Below are 16,457 nucleotides of genomic sequence, written 5' to 3' on the forward strand. Positions count from 1 at the left end.
GCAGAGGGGCTCTGGAGCCTGTGGTGCCTGTAGAAGGGTGATGCTGAGCCTCAGCACCTCCTTCATCTAACACCAAAACTCTGCGGTTGCCCCATGACCACTAAGAGAGATGCAGACACACTTATACCCTGCAGGGACATCCTTCCCATGGAGGGAAAAGCTTTTAACCAGGTCCCAGAAGACTCACGGTTGCCCAGTGAGGTGAGGTTTGCCAAGAAGGGAATCAAGGAAGATGATCCACTTCTGGGGTCCATCCAAGCCAAGTGGGCTGGGGCCCTGCTGCCATGGGGTTTTCTAGAGCAGAGACTTCCAGCACCAAGCACACTGAGGTCCCACTTGACACTGGTGCTCCAAGCATGTTGGGGATGCGAAATACAAGAGTGCTCTTGGCAGCAACGTACAGTTATGCGCCGAGCCCTGCTAGATCCGCAGCCTCCTCCCTGCGGCCCACAGCGGCTTCCACTTGCATTTCGAGGGGACTTCAGCCCCTCTGTCCAGTGGGAAGCCTGGAGACCTTGGCTTGCTCCTCCCTGGATGCAGGCTATTCCTCCAAGCCAGCCATGCCAGGAGCCCAGGCAGCGCCTGGTGGTGATGCCTGGGGGCTGCCCACTGGCCAAGATGGGATTTCCAGCAAACGGGAGTCCCAGCAAACCGACCTGTGTCTGCAAACAGGGTTCTCAGTGGAGTCCCATGTGCAGGGACACGGAAGCACCCTCTGAGCAGGGGCAGCTCAGCCACCACCAGTTTGAGGGATAGACCAAGAGCGTGTCCCCATGCAAAGCTCTTGGCATCCTGTCCCCACGCTGCTAAGCTCCACAGCCCTTCCCCTTCAACCTGGGGACAAAACCAGGTCCCTGGGCAGCTGAGGGGAGAGGCAGTGGCCACCCAGAGGAAGAGGAGCTCAGTTCGGGTTTTTCTTTCTTTTTTTTTTTTTTTTTAAAGAATTAAAAAGTGGCAGTGCTAGCAAAGGGTAATTATCCCTCTGTTCCAGCTGAAATACAATTAAGGCAGCTCTCAACGAGCCCCCGGGATATTGTGGTTTACTAATTAACAAGCGGATATGCTGTGGCCCCTGTCATGGCAATTACAGCATGAGACAGGCTTCAGGAGCTCTAATTACACGTCAGCCCGCGACACACGCTGCAATACAAATTAACGAGGGCCCGGGCTGGCGACAGAGGGAGTTCACCCAGCGAGAGGCTGAGCTGGGCAGCAGGGATCAGGGGGACAGGGATGGGGGGGACCTGATGCGGCTCCAAGCCTGGGAATAGCAGTGGACACTGCAGGGTCAGGAGGATGCAGGGAGCAAACTGAGGGTAAAATACCCCACAACTGCCAAAAATAAGTGCATCGGAGGAAGGAGAGGAGCTTTTGCTTCGCAGAGCCATGATCTGATGAGATGAGTGGCATTTGGGATGACTGCAATGAATAGCAAGTATCGCATCTTCTGCCATTAATTCCCAGACCAATAAAGCCGCTGTTAAGAAGAGAAGTCAGATGGGAAATACCCAACAGGGTTTTGACTGCTGACAAATAACGAACAGGCCTCCCAGAGCCGAGAGGAATTTTTCTGACAAATTTTTTATTGGGAAAAGTTATGCAGTTTCAGGTTGAGTTCAACTAATAGCTTTGGCCAGGTATGGGGAAGAAAAAAAAGCAATCAGGATTTTTGTAAATGGAGTTTTGACATGTCGCATTTAAAAAAGCTGCTTCTTTTCAAAACATATTAAAAAGATATAATTAAACCAAAATACAGACCGCACACCTAATGAGGACATTTTGTTTCTGACAAAATGAAACGATATTTATCAGCTTTGCTGATATTTATCAGATTTTTGCTGGTCCCAGCCCAGCAGCGACACAGCTTTTCTGTGACATTAGTGTGCCTTTTGAATTTATTGCTCCTGCCATCGCCAATCCAGCACCCGCCCGCTGCAGGCACCCGAGGAGGGACGGTGGGGAGGTGACGTGGTGGATGCCCCAGGCTTTGGCCACCGTCATCGCTTGCAAATCCTGCTGCAGACGGGGTGGTTCTCAGGCAGACGGGAGGATTTGGGGAGGCTGAAGTGAAGCCCCCAGGTTTTGGGGCTCCCTCCAGCATCACACAGGGGTGGGATCAGCAGAGCTCGGGGGCAGCCCTTGCAGGGGAGAGGGTCTCACGATGCGGGGGTGCGCAGCAGGTCCCTCATTTGCTCCCAGCTGTGACAAAGGACTGAGACGAGGCAGGCGAGGGGTTTTTGGACTAATCCCCCTCCGGGTGTACTGCCCCTGTGCGCTGTGGGGAGGAGACCCTACCAGTCCCCGCTGCCAGCACCCAGAGCACGGAGCCGCCAGAGGCCACCTCCACCGCATAGCGGTGGCAGGGGGAGGGCGTGCACCTCTTCGCACATTGCTCCCAAAATAGATCTCATTAACCATCGCAATTAACACGAGCTGGGCCCTCTCTCCTCCTCGCCACCCCAGCCAGAGCCGTACATAAAAATAACTGTTTATTACACAGCAGGCAGAGCCTGGCTTATCGCTGCAGACAGGAAATTGCTGCGCAGAAACTGCACGTTTCACTTTTAATAAGTTTGGCAATAAAATGTCTCGTCAAATGAGGCCACGACAGGGTGATAATGAAGCTTCCGTGTGGCCCGTAATTGCTTACTGCTCTCCTTGGGGCGAGCCAGAAATCGGGGTGGGGGGGGGGGGGAGCCGTATGGCAGCATCATCTGCCCTCAACTCCTGCTTTGGGAGCATCCCTCCTTATTCCCGGCAGCAGCCCAGAGCACTGGCACCCACCAGGACATGGTTGAGAAGGAGGTCTGTCCATGCTGGAGGGATACAGGCAATTCCCACAGAGCGGTGGAAGAGGTGTCAGAGGGAGGCTGTTGGGGCTCCAAGGGAAAGGAAAAGGTTTTCTGCCTTCCAAGCAGGACTTTTCAGCACTGAGTAATCTTCAAGGATGGGTGGGTGCTGTCACATCCAGTCCGTCTATGTCCTTAGCCAGGAGTAGTACGGTATCCTGGAGGTTTTGCACAAGTCAGCTCAGGATGGGGAACTCAAAGAGCAGCCACGGCTGAAGCATCAAGGGCGTAAAGCAGGAATGAGAAAAGTGCTCATTGACCAAGACCCTACGGAGACTCCTCACTGCTTCACAAAGGTCCTTGCTGATGGGAGCTGCAGAAACCCTTGGCTTCTGCGGCCAGTGTTAACAACCATACACTTCTTGCTTTCCTGCCCTTCAGGTTTAAGGTGGTTGAGCATGAGCCTGAAACACATGTCCAGTCCCAGCCCAGCTCTGCTGAGCAGAGAAGCCAAGGACTGGCCAAGCATTGGAGGATGAACTGCTTTGCTCTCTTCAGAGGGGACTGAGGCATGGCAAAGGAGAGGTCCCGTGGGGACCCCTGTGCTGGACCTCTGCTACAGATCAAGAGGGCTGCAGCACTCCGAGACGCATTGTGGCAAAGGCCAGGGAGTACTGCGGTGCCTATCTAATCTAATGTCCTCACTGGTGACCTCAGACCAGCAGCCGGTGACACCTGCAGCCAGGAAGCATCGGTTGTCTGAGCCGGTCCCTCGCACCAAAGCATGATGGCAGTGTTTCCAGATGCTCCCTTCATGATGAGACTTTCTTTCTTTAAAGGAAACCAGGTCCAGCAAGGGACTGGTCACTGCCCTGACCTGCTTCTGTAGCTCCCCAGCTTCTGTTTGATCTTCTAGATGCTGAGGGACACAAACCAGCCCTGCCGCAAGCCTATTTGGAGTGATGGGAACAGCTCGAGGGAGCTCTCATGAGGTGCCCCAACCCATGGTGGGTGACGGGGAGGCACCATGCAGCCAGCAAAGCCCACCCTTGGAGGCAAAGCTGGGTCCTTGCTGCCTTCTCCAAGTTACCTTATTGCTGAGCTCCTCATTCCCACCAGCCATCCACCCTGGCAGAGAGGGGGCAGAGAGGTCCAGGGTGATACAGGTGCAACCAGCCCTGCAAAGAGAGGCGCAAGCTCCGGAACACGGTAATAGGAGACAAAATGAGCTGCGTCCAGGCTGGGACCGGGAAATGAGGCGGTTTAGAGTCACAGCAGGAACATGCTGGCGCTGTCGGGGACCGCTGACTGCCGGCCGGCTCCTGGGCAGGCAGGCGGGAGGTTTTGTTCACCCGCGGCGCTGCTCTCGGGGAGTTTACGTGGAATTACTGATCCGCATTCAGAAACATGATCACGTTAATTGGCTGCCACAGCCGCAGCCGCCATCTCCTCCCAGCGCTGGGACTTCATCTGCCTTCCCATCCCAAATGTCAAGATGTCTCTGTTCCTCCATCCGCTTGGCACCGCGGCTGAGGACAGAGAAGGGAAAGAGGCAGAGGACGGGTGAGTCCACGAGCCTGGCGCCAGTGACAGACACCCACTGCCACCACCTCCGCTCTGCAAAGCAGCGCCTTGAAAATAAACGGCAGACACCTTCTCAAGGGGACCAGGAGCTCTGCAGGAAGCCCTGTAGCCCTGGGCAGCGATGACCCAGGGACAGGCGCCTCAGATGGAGACCAGCTTCTCTTGCGGGTGCAATGACAAGCTGGCAGGAGAGGGACCAGCTCCCAGCCGAGGACAGAGCCACCCAGGCTGCTCAGCCTGAGATCAGGCTCGCGCTCCTCTTGCTTGGAGCGGGGCCAATCGCTTCTAGTAAATTATTCATCCGACAAATTTAGCCTGTTATTCTAGTCGTGCTCTACCCAGAGTTTTACAGATTTCGTTATTATTTCAAATTGTGCAAACACCGCAGAAACCTCTCCTGGGCTCTGGCGCACTCTGCCTTCATCTCAGCTCTCGGCTCATCTGCCACATCTGAAATGGGATTTCTACCATCTGGTGCCAAACCTTCCATCCCTGCCAGGCCACAGGACCTCGTGGAGATGAGTGGCATCCCTGTTTGGCACAAGGTTTCTACCAAAGGGAGAACCATCTACCATGTGAGAACCATCTACTGATGACCCAGAGGTCAGTGGGATCAGAGGAGGCCACGGTACACTGATGGACCCATTCAAAGCTATTTTGACTTTTTTCCACCTCCATCCTTGCATCTGGGGTAGGGGAGAAAAATTACACCACTGTTCCCTTGCAGCCTGGGCTACCGTGGCCTTAGGAAACTGGAAAAAGCTTTTCCCTTCCTCCACACATGCCCGTAATTTCTCCCATCAAGGTTTCTTTCTAACCAGGAGAGTACAGCTAAAACTTTGCACTGCCAAAGAGAATAGCATGCCTCTTGCAAAACATACAGCCTGGGAAGGAAGGATTCACTGTGCAAAGATGAAGGGAGATGGATGGGTTTGTTGTGGACAAGCCAAGACTGATCAGACACGCGAGTGCAACAGCAATGTGTCTGGGGAGAAGCTATCAACAAAGAAGCACCAAATGGTTGAGGAATTTGAACCACCCGTCCCACCGCAGGGCATGAGGGAGAAGAGCAGCCAGTGACACCACCTCCTTGCCCACCTCGAGCTGGAGGAGAAATGCCACTGGCAATGCAAGGCCATTGCGCTCACACCAGGGCTCGAGTTTGCTCCTGCTCGAGCAATGACGGTCAGCTCACACCTTACTTAGGGGGAAGAAAAATGGGGCAAAGAGGCCCAGAAACCCCAAATGAACCATCCCCAAGAGCTGTAATGCACATTTTCACCAAAAACACGGGAAAACTGTACAAATTAGTACATACAGAGCTGTCAGGGCTCCCTAGCAAGTTATTGTGGGACACTTGAACTGCTCTCATTAGGGCTAATTAATTCGACAACTAGCAGGGATGGAAGCAATAAATGCAAAACACAGAGCAACAGATTTAAGGAAGAGGTTTACTAGCCGGAAGAAAAATGTAAAAGAAATAGGGGGGGGGGAGGGAATCACAGGGTGATCTAAATCTTTTCTTTCTGACAAGGCAAAAAGGGGGAGCAATGGAGCGTGAAAGCACTTGTCCTGTGTCCCCACTAGCTCCCTCGGTGGCAGGAAGAGGGGATGCTCAATGCGGGACAAGGACAGACGTGGTGCCTGGCTCCCTCTGGAAGACTAGTGATTTTGTTGTTGTATGGCTCATCCCACCACAACAAGTCACAGTCTGCCCTAGGGTGCATGGCCTCTCCAGCAATGCTGAAGGTGCAGGGACAAGCCAGTGGCCATGGCCTTGCTCTGCTTCTGACCACCTTGGCCGTTGCTTTTGTGAGCCTTGAGAGCGAAGCAACGAGAGGCTGGTCTGAAACCCCACCTGCACCCCGGCCAGAGCTGCCCCCCACGACCCCGGGGAGCACCACGGGAGACCCTGGAGGATGCGACTCCCATGCCGCAGCGCCTCAGCCCACCCCGCAGGAGCCCTGCTGCCCCAGCCTGCAGCCTGAGGGTCACTGGCAGGAGAAGGGATGCCCACAGCGTCAGCACTGCACCCCAGGAAATGCATGGGAAAACCACAGCACGTTGGTGCTGGGCTGAGCTCCCGGGCATGGGGCTGGGCACCCTGGTTTGCATCCCCACCCCAAATCCACCAGCCAGAAAGGTCCCCTCCCATCAGGGCAGGAGGTGGGACAGGATGGAAGCCCTGAGCAGCACCCAGGTCTGAGATGCAAGCACCAGGTGTGCTGGTGCTGGTGCTCCACCTCCACCAGCACCAGCCGAAATAGCCCCCGCGCTACAGCCGAGGCGCCTTATAGCGAGGCGGCGGCAGCCCCGCCCCGCCCTGCTGCGGTTGTGTGCCCCGCCCCCTGCACGCAAATCGCCCCTCCCGCGCAGCCAATGGGGAGGCGGGGGGGGCGTGGTCACGGCGGGACTTGCCCGGGCATGTGAGCGCGGCGGCTTCCGGGCGAGACACGTGGGCGCCGCGCCGGGTCCGGGCGGGCGGCGGTGGGGCCGGGTGAGTGGGGCAGGGGGGCGCGGGTGGTGGGCGGGCGGGGCCCTAGGGGTATGCAGAGGGGCAGGCGGGGGCGGGGCAGGGGGCTGCGGATCGGTAAGGGGGTGGGCAGGGCCCTGGGACCGGGAATGGGGCAGGCCGCGGCCGGGCAGTGGCGGGGCAAGGGCGGGGGGACAGGGTGTGACAATGTCTCCGTGTCCCTCCTTCCCCTGACCCATAGCTGTGCCTGTCCACACCACGGGAGGGGGGGATGCGTCGCGGGGCGGGCAGCGGGTTGCTGTGGGGTATGTGGGCCCCTTTTGACAGGGGGGCGTGGAGGCTGCATGGCACTCATGCCCCCCTGTGCCCACTCCAGCAGGGATGCCTCCTGGCAGAGGGCAGATGACCCCGCTGCTGCCTGCCCCGAAGGTCTCCGTGTCCACCCAGCAGGGCACCCATGGCCCCGCTGCGGGGGGCTGCGCTCAGCCCCCGGAGGGTCCCAGCATGCCGCAGGGTCGCAGCAAGAAGAAGAGCCGCAAGCACCAGCGGTTCATGGAGCGCCGGGCGCTGCTGGAGCAGAAGGGGCTGCTGAGACCCCGCCGGTGCCTGGGCAGCCAGGCCCCCGTGGCGGGGCTGGAGGCACGCAGCACGCTCACCAAGGCGGGTGGCACCACGGCACTGTGCTGCGGGAAGGTCCCCAAGCCCAAACAGGTCATCCCCCCTTCCCTGTCCCCATCTGCCTCTCCGGACAGCATAGCCAGGCACCACTCCGTGCTGCTGTCTCAGGGGAATGGCAGCTCTAAGGGGGTGCGAATGTCCTCCCCGCTCCTGCGCCCGGGCAAGTACGTGGCCATCGACTGCGAGATGGTGGGCACCGGCCCTCAGGGCAGGCTGAGCGAGCTGGCGCGGTGCTCCGTGGTGAACTATGAGGGGGACGTCATCTACGACAAGTATGTCCAGCCTGAGCTCCCCATCGTGGACTACCGGACGCGCTGGAGTGGCATCACCAAGCAGCACATGAAGAGTGCGATTCCTTTCAAGGCTGCCCAGGCAGAGGTGAGTTAAAAGAGAGAAATTCTTAAAAAAAGAAAGGCTGTGTGTTATCTGCCAGCCACAAATTGGGACGTTTGGTGGCCCATGCTGAGGTGCTCTGAGGCAGACACACAAGCACAGGATAGGGAGCGTCCAAGCCATGCAGTGGGTTGGTTTGCTTGTTACTGCTCCATGCTGGGAACCTAAAAAACTAGAACTGAGGGAACTGAATTTAACACAAAATTATTTATTTTATGCTTAATTGGTATTTCTTTTGCTGCACCACCTGTCTAACTCTTTCTGACACTTCCAGATCCTGAAGATCTTGAAAGACAAGATTGTGGTAGGACACGCCATCCACAATGACTTCCAAGCCCTGAAGTACTTCCACCCGAAAGACAGGACCCGAGACACCAGCCAGATCCCCATGCTGAAACAGAGGGCAGGGCTGCCCATCAGGGCCAGCGTCTCCCTCAAGAACTTGGCCAGGCACCTGCTCCAGAAAAAGATCCAGGTAAGCACCAGGAACCTTGAGATGGGGAGCGGTTCCTGTGTTTGCTACAAGCCTGTGTGGTCAGCCTGGTCCCCCCCTCTCCATGGGTGCTCTCTGTGAGATGGAGGTGAACCTTGTTCATCCTGTGCTCCCAACTATGATCAAGCTGAGGGAGCCCAGGACCTCCCAAGCTGACCATTAAGCATCTCAGTAAAGCAGGGACAGGACCTGTGCCCTCCAGAAAGTGCTTGAGATGCATGTATCTCCTGGGCTGTATCAAACCTTTGCTGTCTCCAAAACCCCCGGCACTTGTGTCCTGCCGAGCAAGCAGGCAAGGTGACCTGTTGGATTTTTGCCAAACCTTTTTTCTAGCGAGGCTTTTCCCCCTTTGTTCAGGTCGGCTGCAAAGGGCACTCGTCGGTGGAGGATGCTCAGACGGCCATGGAGCTGTACAGACTGGTGGAGGTGCAGTGGGAAACGGAGCTGGCCCGCAGCCTGCCCCCCCAGCCCCCCAGCCCCGTCACGGACCCCACCACAGACAGCAGCCAGTACATGGACGACCGGTACTGGCCCACGGACCTGATGGCAAGCAGCCCGTGATGGGGGACAGCGTCTCCTCCACGTGTTTCGGGCCATCCTGATGCCTTCAGCTGTTAAAGGTGGGGGCGGCTGCTGACCTCCTTCCCCAGGGCTTGTGCCCCACGTGCTCTGCCCAGCACCTGGCCCCGCTGCGGACAGCAGTGCGGGGGAGTCAGACGCCCCCAGCTCAGGGACAGAGAAATGGTGGCACTTGGACACCGGTGATCTCCCGAAAATGCTGTCTGCAGCCTCTTGCTGTCGCACAGAAATAAGCGCTGCGGCTGCACCATGTTCATCTGTCACTTGGTGCTTGGGGACGAGCAGGGTCGCGCTGCCAGCCTGGAGCCGCCCCCATGGGTGCGCAGTGGCTGCGGCGGTGGGCTGGGGTTGCCAGGGCTCCTGCCGCATCCCCTGGGAGGGGGGTACCTCCGTAGTGGGCAAGTGGCAAGTCTTCCTGTGGGAGTATCAAGGTGTCTTGCTGATGCCCAAAGGCTGCAAACCATCTGGGGCCAGTTAAACAACCAGTTTCCTCCTCACTTTCTTTGCACAGTGAAGCCTGAAAAGAAAACCTGAGTCTAATCAATGTCCAGCGTGGACAAGAGCATAGGATGCACTTCATTTTAAATAGACTCATCACATACTTGTCCAATTCTGAATTAAAAACTGTTCTCGCAAAAACCTTGTGTGCGTGTTGCATGATCAGATCTGGCAGCTCTCCAGGAGGGAGAGGGCAGGGATGGGGTGGGCATGCGCTGCCTGCGATCCTGGGCCATGGCCCAGTGCTCAAAATACGCCTGTAAGCAGAGAAGGTGCTTTGAGTGGCCTGCTGATGGCTGGAGTGAGCGGTTACTTGGGGTACAGGCTGGTCCCCTCAGCTCTGGGGCATTCCTGTGAAGGCAGGAGGAGCAGGGGATGGAGTCAGCCAGAGCCCTGCTGTCCAGTGCTACCGGCTGCTTGGAAAAAGCCCATTGCAGGAGAAAGCGTCCCACTGTGTCACCTTCCAGCAGCTGGGCTGTACCAGCGCAGGGAGCTCCGTGTAAAGGAGAGGCGCTGCTGGGATTTGCCCACCCTGTGAGACGCTGTACCTGCACGCAGGGTCTGGGTGCGAGAGCTGTGCCTGCTCTGCGGGGTGGGAATGATGCCGAGCTGCAGCGTGGGCTGCTGTGCCAGCGCGGGAACAGGGTGATGCTCACCTGCAGTGGCTCTGCCCACAGCTGCTGCTTCGTGGGTGGCATACGTGCGTACCTGTGGCTGCATGGATGTACCCCAGCTGGGGGTGCGAGCACCAGGGTAGGGTTGGGGCTGGAAGCGGGGAGTCGCACGCTTCCCTGGGGAGTTGAACAGTCACAGTTATAGAAAATCAGTATTTTTTTGTCAGGTGCCTCAAGGTTGAGGCCACCCTTTAGCACAGGGGGTCCCCAGTCCCATTGCCCAGCCCAGCCACAGCACAGTGCGGGTATGGCAGCCAGCACTGAAATGGAGTCCACGTTCCCCATGGCCAGGCTAGATGGGTCCCAGGCTTTTCCTGGCAGCTGGGGGAGGGAAGAAAAGCTCAGCCCCAGCCTTGGGAAGCGTCCGAGGAGCCGGGTGACGCAGGCACACCTGACGCACACATCAGTGCCATTACAAGACGCATCTTGCACTTCCCATCTTAACTCCTCCCTGCCCGGCAGAGGAAGCCAGGGACAGCTCAGAAACACTTTGAAACACATCAGATGTGTCCAAAATGCTCTGCCCTCCCGGTGGCCTAAGCACAACCTTCCTTCAACAGAAATAATAATAACCTGAGCTGTGCCCTGAGCTCATGGTCTAGGCACTGTCCACCAGACCTGGTAGGAAACGTGGCCCCACGGTAGGTCTTTAAATCCTGCTCATGGCAGTTTGCCCCAGGCATGTTCCTGATGCAGCAAGCTGTAAAACCCGGCTGGCACCACTCACTATACGAGTCTCAGGGTGCAGCTCAGCTGAGCCCCAGCGTGATGCCCTGCAACGTCAGCAGGACCTGGTGGGGTACAGGAGGGACCTGAACGCCGTGGGGGCACCCACAGGGGTGCAGGAGGAGCACGGCTGGCACAGGTTTTTCTCCATTTCCTCCTCTCTGCCGTTTCCACTTCTCCCAAGGCAGCAGGAGGGAAACAAAGCTGTGGAAAAGTGACAGGAGCTCAGCGGGTCAGCAGACAGCACCATCAGAAGGTGGTGGCATCCCAAAGCTGATGCAGCAGCACTGCCTTCTGCTCCCAGGAATGCAGACCCAGAGGAAGGGCACAGCGGAGGGGTACTTTGCTCGTGGCCATGTAACCTGGCCCATATAACTGCATCCCCTCAGGGAGTACGTGGGTTCATGGGGAGCCCATGGCTCATGTTTGCCCACCTGAGCCCCCCCTTGCTGTCCCCCCAGCCCACCCTGTCCCACCACCCCATAGCACTGACTTGCCCTAAACCACGTGATGGCTTGATATGAGACACGGGTGTGTTGGGGTGAGGCTGGAGAAAGCTGCAAAAGGAGGTGGAAGGCCATGAGGCTTTATCAGCCTGTGACTCAGCCTGCTTTGCCGTCAGCCAGTGGCGAGGGGAAGGCATAATTAAGGAAAAAAAAAAAAAGAAAAAAACATTTCTCAAGTCTTGACCATCCAAACACTTTAGTGAGACTCACTTCCAAAAGCAAGCCTGGGCTGGGCTCCAGGCAAGGGACAGATTTCTCTAAGCACTTATCCCCTGTGATGCAGAGCAGCTTTTTCCCTGCCTGCCCACGGCAGAGCTCCCCAGCCTGCCTGCACGGCTGCCCACATGCCCTCCTGGCAGCACAGCCCTGGGCTTGCAGAGTGCCATGAGGTGCTGGGAGAGTTCCAGGCTGCCTCCGACAGCTTGTCCCCGTCACCATTACACTGATTTAACCCTCCTGCTGAAATACCCCCCTGCTTTGGGGGCAAGTTTGAAGGCAGCAATGCAGGCAAAGGCCAGCTGCCCTTTGGTGATCACTGGTCCTGCAAGCTTTGTTTCTGTATTGAGATCTCCAGCTCTTGGGGAAGCTGAGAAACAAATTGGGGGGGGGGGGGGGGAGGGGGCGGGTGTCAATCCCCATTTACATCAGATTGGAAGGGCTGGAAAAACCCCAGCATTCTGCTCTGCAAGCCCCCAAGCCCCCTGAGGCAGAGCTGCTGAGGAGCAAACCCCACCATGGATGATGAGGGGTGGTGACAACCCGCTCCCTGCCGATGAAGCGATGTTTGCTCTGAAAAATCTGAATGGCAACTCTCGTCCCATTTGCACCCGGTGAACCCTTCAAGAGCTAATCAGGATTTTCACAGGTGCTTGTGAATATTCACCTACGTGCCAGGGAGTTGCTATGGCTGAAAGCAGCCCACCTTCACTCTGGTTCATCACCCGAGCAGCCTGCTGGTGCTCGTGCTAGGAGGCTGAGCATCTTTAGGCAGGTGAAGGAGAGCTGGGCTGGCTCACCATTTACGCTAAATTTCATGATAATTGAAGAATCTGCAGAAAACTCAGCCGTTGTCTCAACATCCCTGAATAATGATTAACCCAAACCCACGAATCCAGCAATGGGCTTTTTTATCAGAGGGAAAACATTGTCAAATGAGTTTTTTCCAGCCAGCTGCGAGAGCAGGTAACTGATAAGCCCGTCATTGGAGTGGGGCTGAGCCAATGGGAGCTGATGGCGACGGCTTTTACTTCTGTCTAGCAACAGCTTCTCCTTGAGCAGCAGACAGCAATTCAATGCTTTCGCTTGCTTTTATTGAGCTCCCCCCCTTCCTGCCCTCCTGCTACATGGGCCTCTTCATGGGGGACACTCAGAAACTGAATTTCGCATGGATTGTCCCCAGTTTTCTGCAAGTTTTTGGTGTCTATTCCTATCCAGCATGGCAAGAGCTTTGCAGCTGTAAAAGAGGATGCAGGCCCCCATCCTGCCATTCCCTGGCTCTGCTCTCACCCTGCCTTGCCCGTGCACCCGGAGCTCTGCTTCTGCTGGGTGGGTGTCACACACCCATAGGGTGCTTGAAATAGCACCGTAGCAGAATAGCAGCCGTACCAGGAGACCCCACGCCAGGGCTGTGTCTGACTCTCCCGCCCTGCGTCGCCAGCGCCTGGCCATGGTCCAGCACCTCTCCTGGCTTCTGGGGGCTGTTTGCATGGGGGCCATGGCTGGGAGCAGCACCCCTGGATCAGGGCACGTCGCAGCATGCAGGGAGGGTTCGCTTTGATGCTGGCTGTGGTTATCACAGTGGGTGATAGGTGTGATATCACAGGGTGGTTGAAGTGCCACGTAATCCCCAAATGGTCTCAGGGTGGAGCAATGCCGGTACCTGATAACAGCCCAGAGCAAGGCCCTAACCTGGGGCAGTCTGTCCGCTTGCTGCGGGGACACAGAGGGACTATTCATTGCATTTGCAGACAGAGAGTGGAGGCTTTGCTTGGGCGACTCGCCAGAGATCAAACTGGTTGCAGCGGAGGGAGGAACCAGCCTCCCTGTGCTCCCCACCCCATCGGTACCCCCACCGACCATTGCCCCTCTCCCCTCCACCCCAAGAGTGAATTAGAAGGCAGAAAACTCGCAGCCAGCTATAAATTAAAATCTCAGGAGCCTTAATAACCCGCTTGGCCGGAAGAAGCGAATAGGTGTGATGTGGAAATTAATAGGCACATCTGGCAGCCGCTTAGCACTTCGGCTGCAGGAGGGGTGTGCGTGTGCCTGTGTGTGCGTGTGCATGTGTGTGCGTGTGCGAACAGCCAGCACAGCCTCCCGGATTGGCTGTAAAACCCCTTCCCGACCAATGCCGGGGACCAGGGTGGCCTAGCAACAGCCTTTCCCTAATGAAAAACAAGCCACTTAAGCATCATGACTGTCTGCGGATGAGAGGAAAAGGCACAATTCCCAGCACGCCCCATCCTCCCCAGGGAGCCAGCCCCAAAGGGGGCTGCAAAGGCTGTGCTGGACGGGCTGGGGTGGCCCAACTCAAGCACCTGTGTACCCCTCAGTTCCTGCTCCACGGATGCGTTGGGTGCACGGGAAGGGTTTGCTGCAGGCACAACACAAGGAAGCCTCCAGGGAAGAAACCCCTTCCCGTTCAGCCACGGCTCCATCCCCCTGTGCAGGTAGCCTGGGTGCAAGGCTCACCACTCAACCCCCATCACAGGCACCCCACAGCCCTGCACCCATGGGCGAGCTGGGGGCTGGATGCCAAGTGACCATGGGGGCCATAAACCACTGAAGATGCCACTTTCAGGGCAGGAGGAGTTCATGAGGTGCAGTGCTGGGGGCATGTGGGGCACTCCCCAGCACTGCCAGGTGAAGGAGGAGCCAAGGAGTTGGTCACCGGTGTGGTCTTGCTTGGAGATGTCACCTTCCCACATCCCTGCCCTGGGATTCTCTCCTCCAACAGCTGCCCAGGGAAAGGGCTCTCAGGACAGCAGGGTCAGATGCATGAGCATAATTATGCCCACGCCTTAGCGATAGCCTCCCTGCAAGCCAGCTCACAAAATAACTGCTGAGCGTATGGCTGGGGGCACCAGGGGCTGGCCCTGGGGTCAGCAGGCATGGGGACACATTGCGGGAGGCAGGCTGGGAGCTGGGGACGATAGCAGAGGACATGGAGGCACGACATTGCTTTGGGGCTGCAGAAACACCTCTTCCTTGGGGAACAGCGACATGCAGGTCAGCTCCCTCCTGGCAATGTGTGCAATTCCCAGTAAGGCAATGGGGGGAAAGGACCCAGCTCAGCCCACCCAGCACTGGGAGCAGCGGCAGTGGGGCATGGCATTTCCTCCATCCCCAGTTGCTGCATCGTCTCAGGGAGCTTTAAGCTCTGCACCAAACCTGTGGTCTTTCAGCCTGCTTTTCCCCATACCAGCTCACCCTGTGGGTGACAGGGAGATGTTAGAGCACCTATGGCGGTTTTTAGATTTTCTCATTCAAAAGGGAGGTTTCAGCTCAGCTGAAAGCGCAGCTCCTGCCTCCAGCTCAGACCTGCCCCACAACGGAGCTGCCTGCATCGCTCTGCTCCCGCATGCCCGGGGCCCCTTGCAAAGCATTAGAAATAACTCTTTATTATTTTTCGCCCCCAACAAGAAAACAAAATATTGTTATATTTCCAATGCCACCTGACCAGGGAAGAGCAGCAAGTGTGGTATGCCCCAGGCCAACATCTCTGCCGTGATGGATGAAGCATGGCAAAGGCTCTTCTCCGGGGGATCCTGATGGAGAAAATTAAAAAATAACTAGAGTCGGGGGAAAGCACAAAACATGACTCTCCACTCTTCTGGGCTCACCCCAGGGAGACACCCCCCCGCCCCCGGTTTTCACTCCATTTCTGCCCATTCCAGGTTTGTGCAGTCCCAGCTGTTCACTAGATGGTGCCCTCGGGCTGCTGGTTTCTGAGTTATCCCCTTGCAGGCTGGGCATGGGACAGGGCCCGGCTCTGCTCCGGATTCCCAGGGTGTATTTTGGGCAGGTCACAAGCACAAAAGGAGTGAGAAAGCCACTTGCACCGTGCAATTAAATTCCTGAGCATTTTGAGGGCTTCGGGGTCTGGGTCCAGTAACCCACTGCAAGCATTGGCCTCCCTGCCATATCCTGGGTCTATCCAATTCCCTCAGTATTTTATATTTCTGTCACTGTGAAGGTGGTTTACATCCCCAACATAGGGAGAGAAGATGGGAAGGGCAAAGAGGCAATTCCATGATGGATGCATTTGAGTAAAATAACTACTAACAGTCCACAGCTGTCACCAAAAAAACGTGTACAGCTGTAGTTCTGCAGCTCTGGTGCAGAGGAGAAAGAGGAGGAAGACAAGCTAAGACACATTAGTGCTACTAGGAGGATACTTATTAATTTAGAAATGTAAATGAATGGACACAAAGCAGCATTAGCTGTCTCCGCTAGGGAGGAGCCTTGCCGCGGAGCAGGAGGATGCAATGGGACAGGGATGCAGGGCATCCGCGGGGCTGTCCATGGGCCCAGGGCAGGAGCAGCTGGGGCTGCTGCAGGTCAGCGCCGGCGTCTGTTTGCCATCCTGGGAGGTCACTGTTTGCATTTGGCCTTCTCCTGACCAGGGTGGAGACTCTTTTCCCTGTATTAGAAACCTATCCTGCCTTTATGAGATGGGGATCCCAGATGTGTATGGCAACTTCCAGGGGCCAAGTCACACAAGGCCACTCTGTGCTGGCACTGTAGGATGTGCCAGCATCCCCCTTAATCTGCTGGTCTCCTAAAATAGCAGAATGATGGAAAAGATCAAAGCCAGAGCTACACAGAGGAGCATTTGTTGTCATTTTCAGATGGCATTAGTATGCAGTTCTGGGTGAAAAAGTTGCTCCAAAGCCAGTTCCTTGTTGCTGCTCATCTCTGCTCTACCCCAGGCAAACCCTGACTCCTGCTGAGCCATCCAGACATTGGGGTCTGAGCCACAAAGGCCATGGACTGCTCCTAATTTTTGTTATTTTTATATTTTAATTTTTTTTAATTTTTATTTTTATTTTTCTGGATGCTCGT

The 16,457-nt window shown here is 56.5% G+C and overlaps 1 protein-coding gene across 1 annotated transcript; it reads left to right on the top strand.

Moving 5' to 3' along the window:
• The first annotated feature begins 7,227 nt into the window (after positions 1–7,227).
• Positions 7,228–8,971, top strand: AEN (apoptosis enhancing nuclease). Its single transcript, XM_009493377.2, has 3 exons — positions 7,228–7,902; positions 8,192–8,392; positions 8,768–8,971. Exons 1-3 carry the CDS (start codon positions 7,228–7,230, stop codon positions 8,969–8,971), a joined length of 1,080 nt encoding a protein of 359 aa, XP_009491652.2.
• Positions 8,972–16,457: the final 7,486 nt, after the last annotated feature.

The sequence above is a fragment of the Pelecanus crispus genome, chromosome 7, assembly GCF_030463565.1.
Source record: "Pelecanus crispus isolate bPelCri1 chromosome 7, bPelCri1.pri, whole genome shotgun sequence".
Lineage (NCBI taxonomy): Eukaryota > Metazoa > Chordata > Aves > Pelecaniformes > Pelecanidae > Pelecanus > Pelecanus crispus.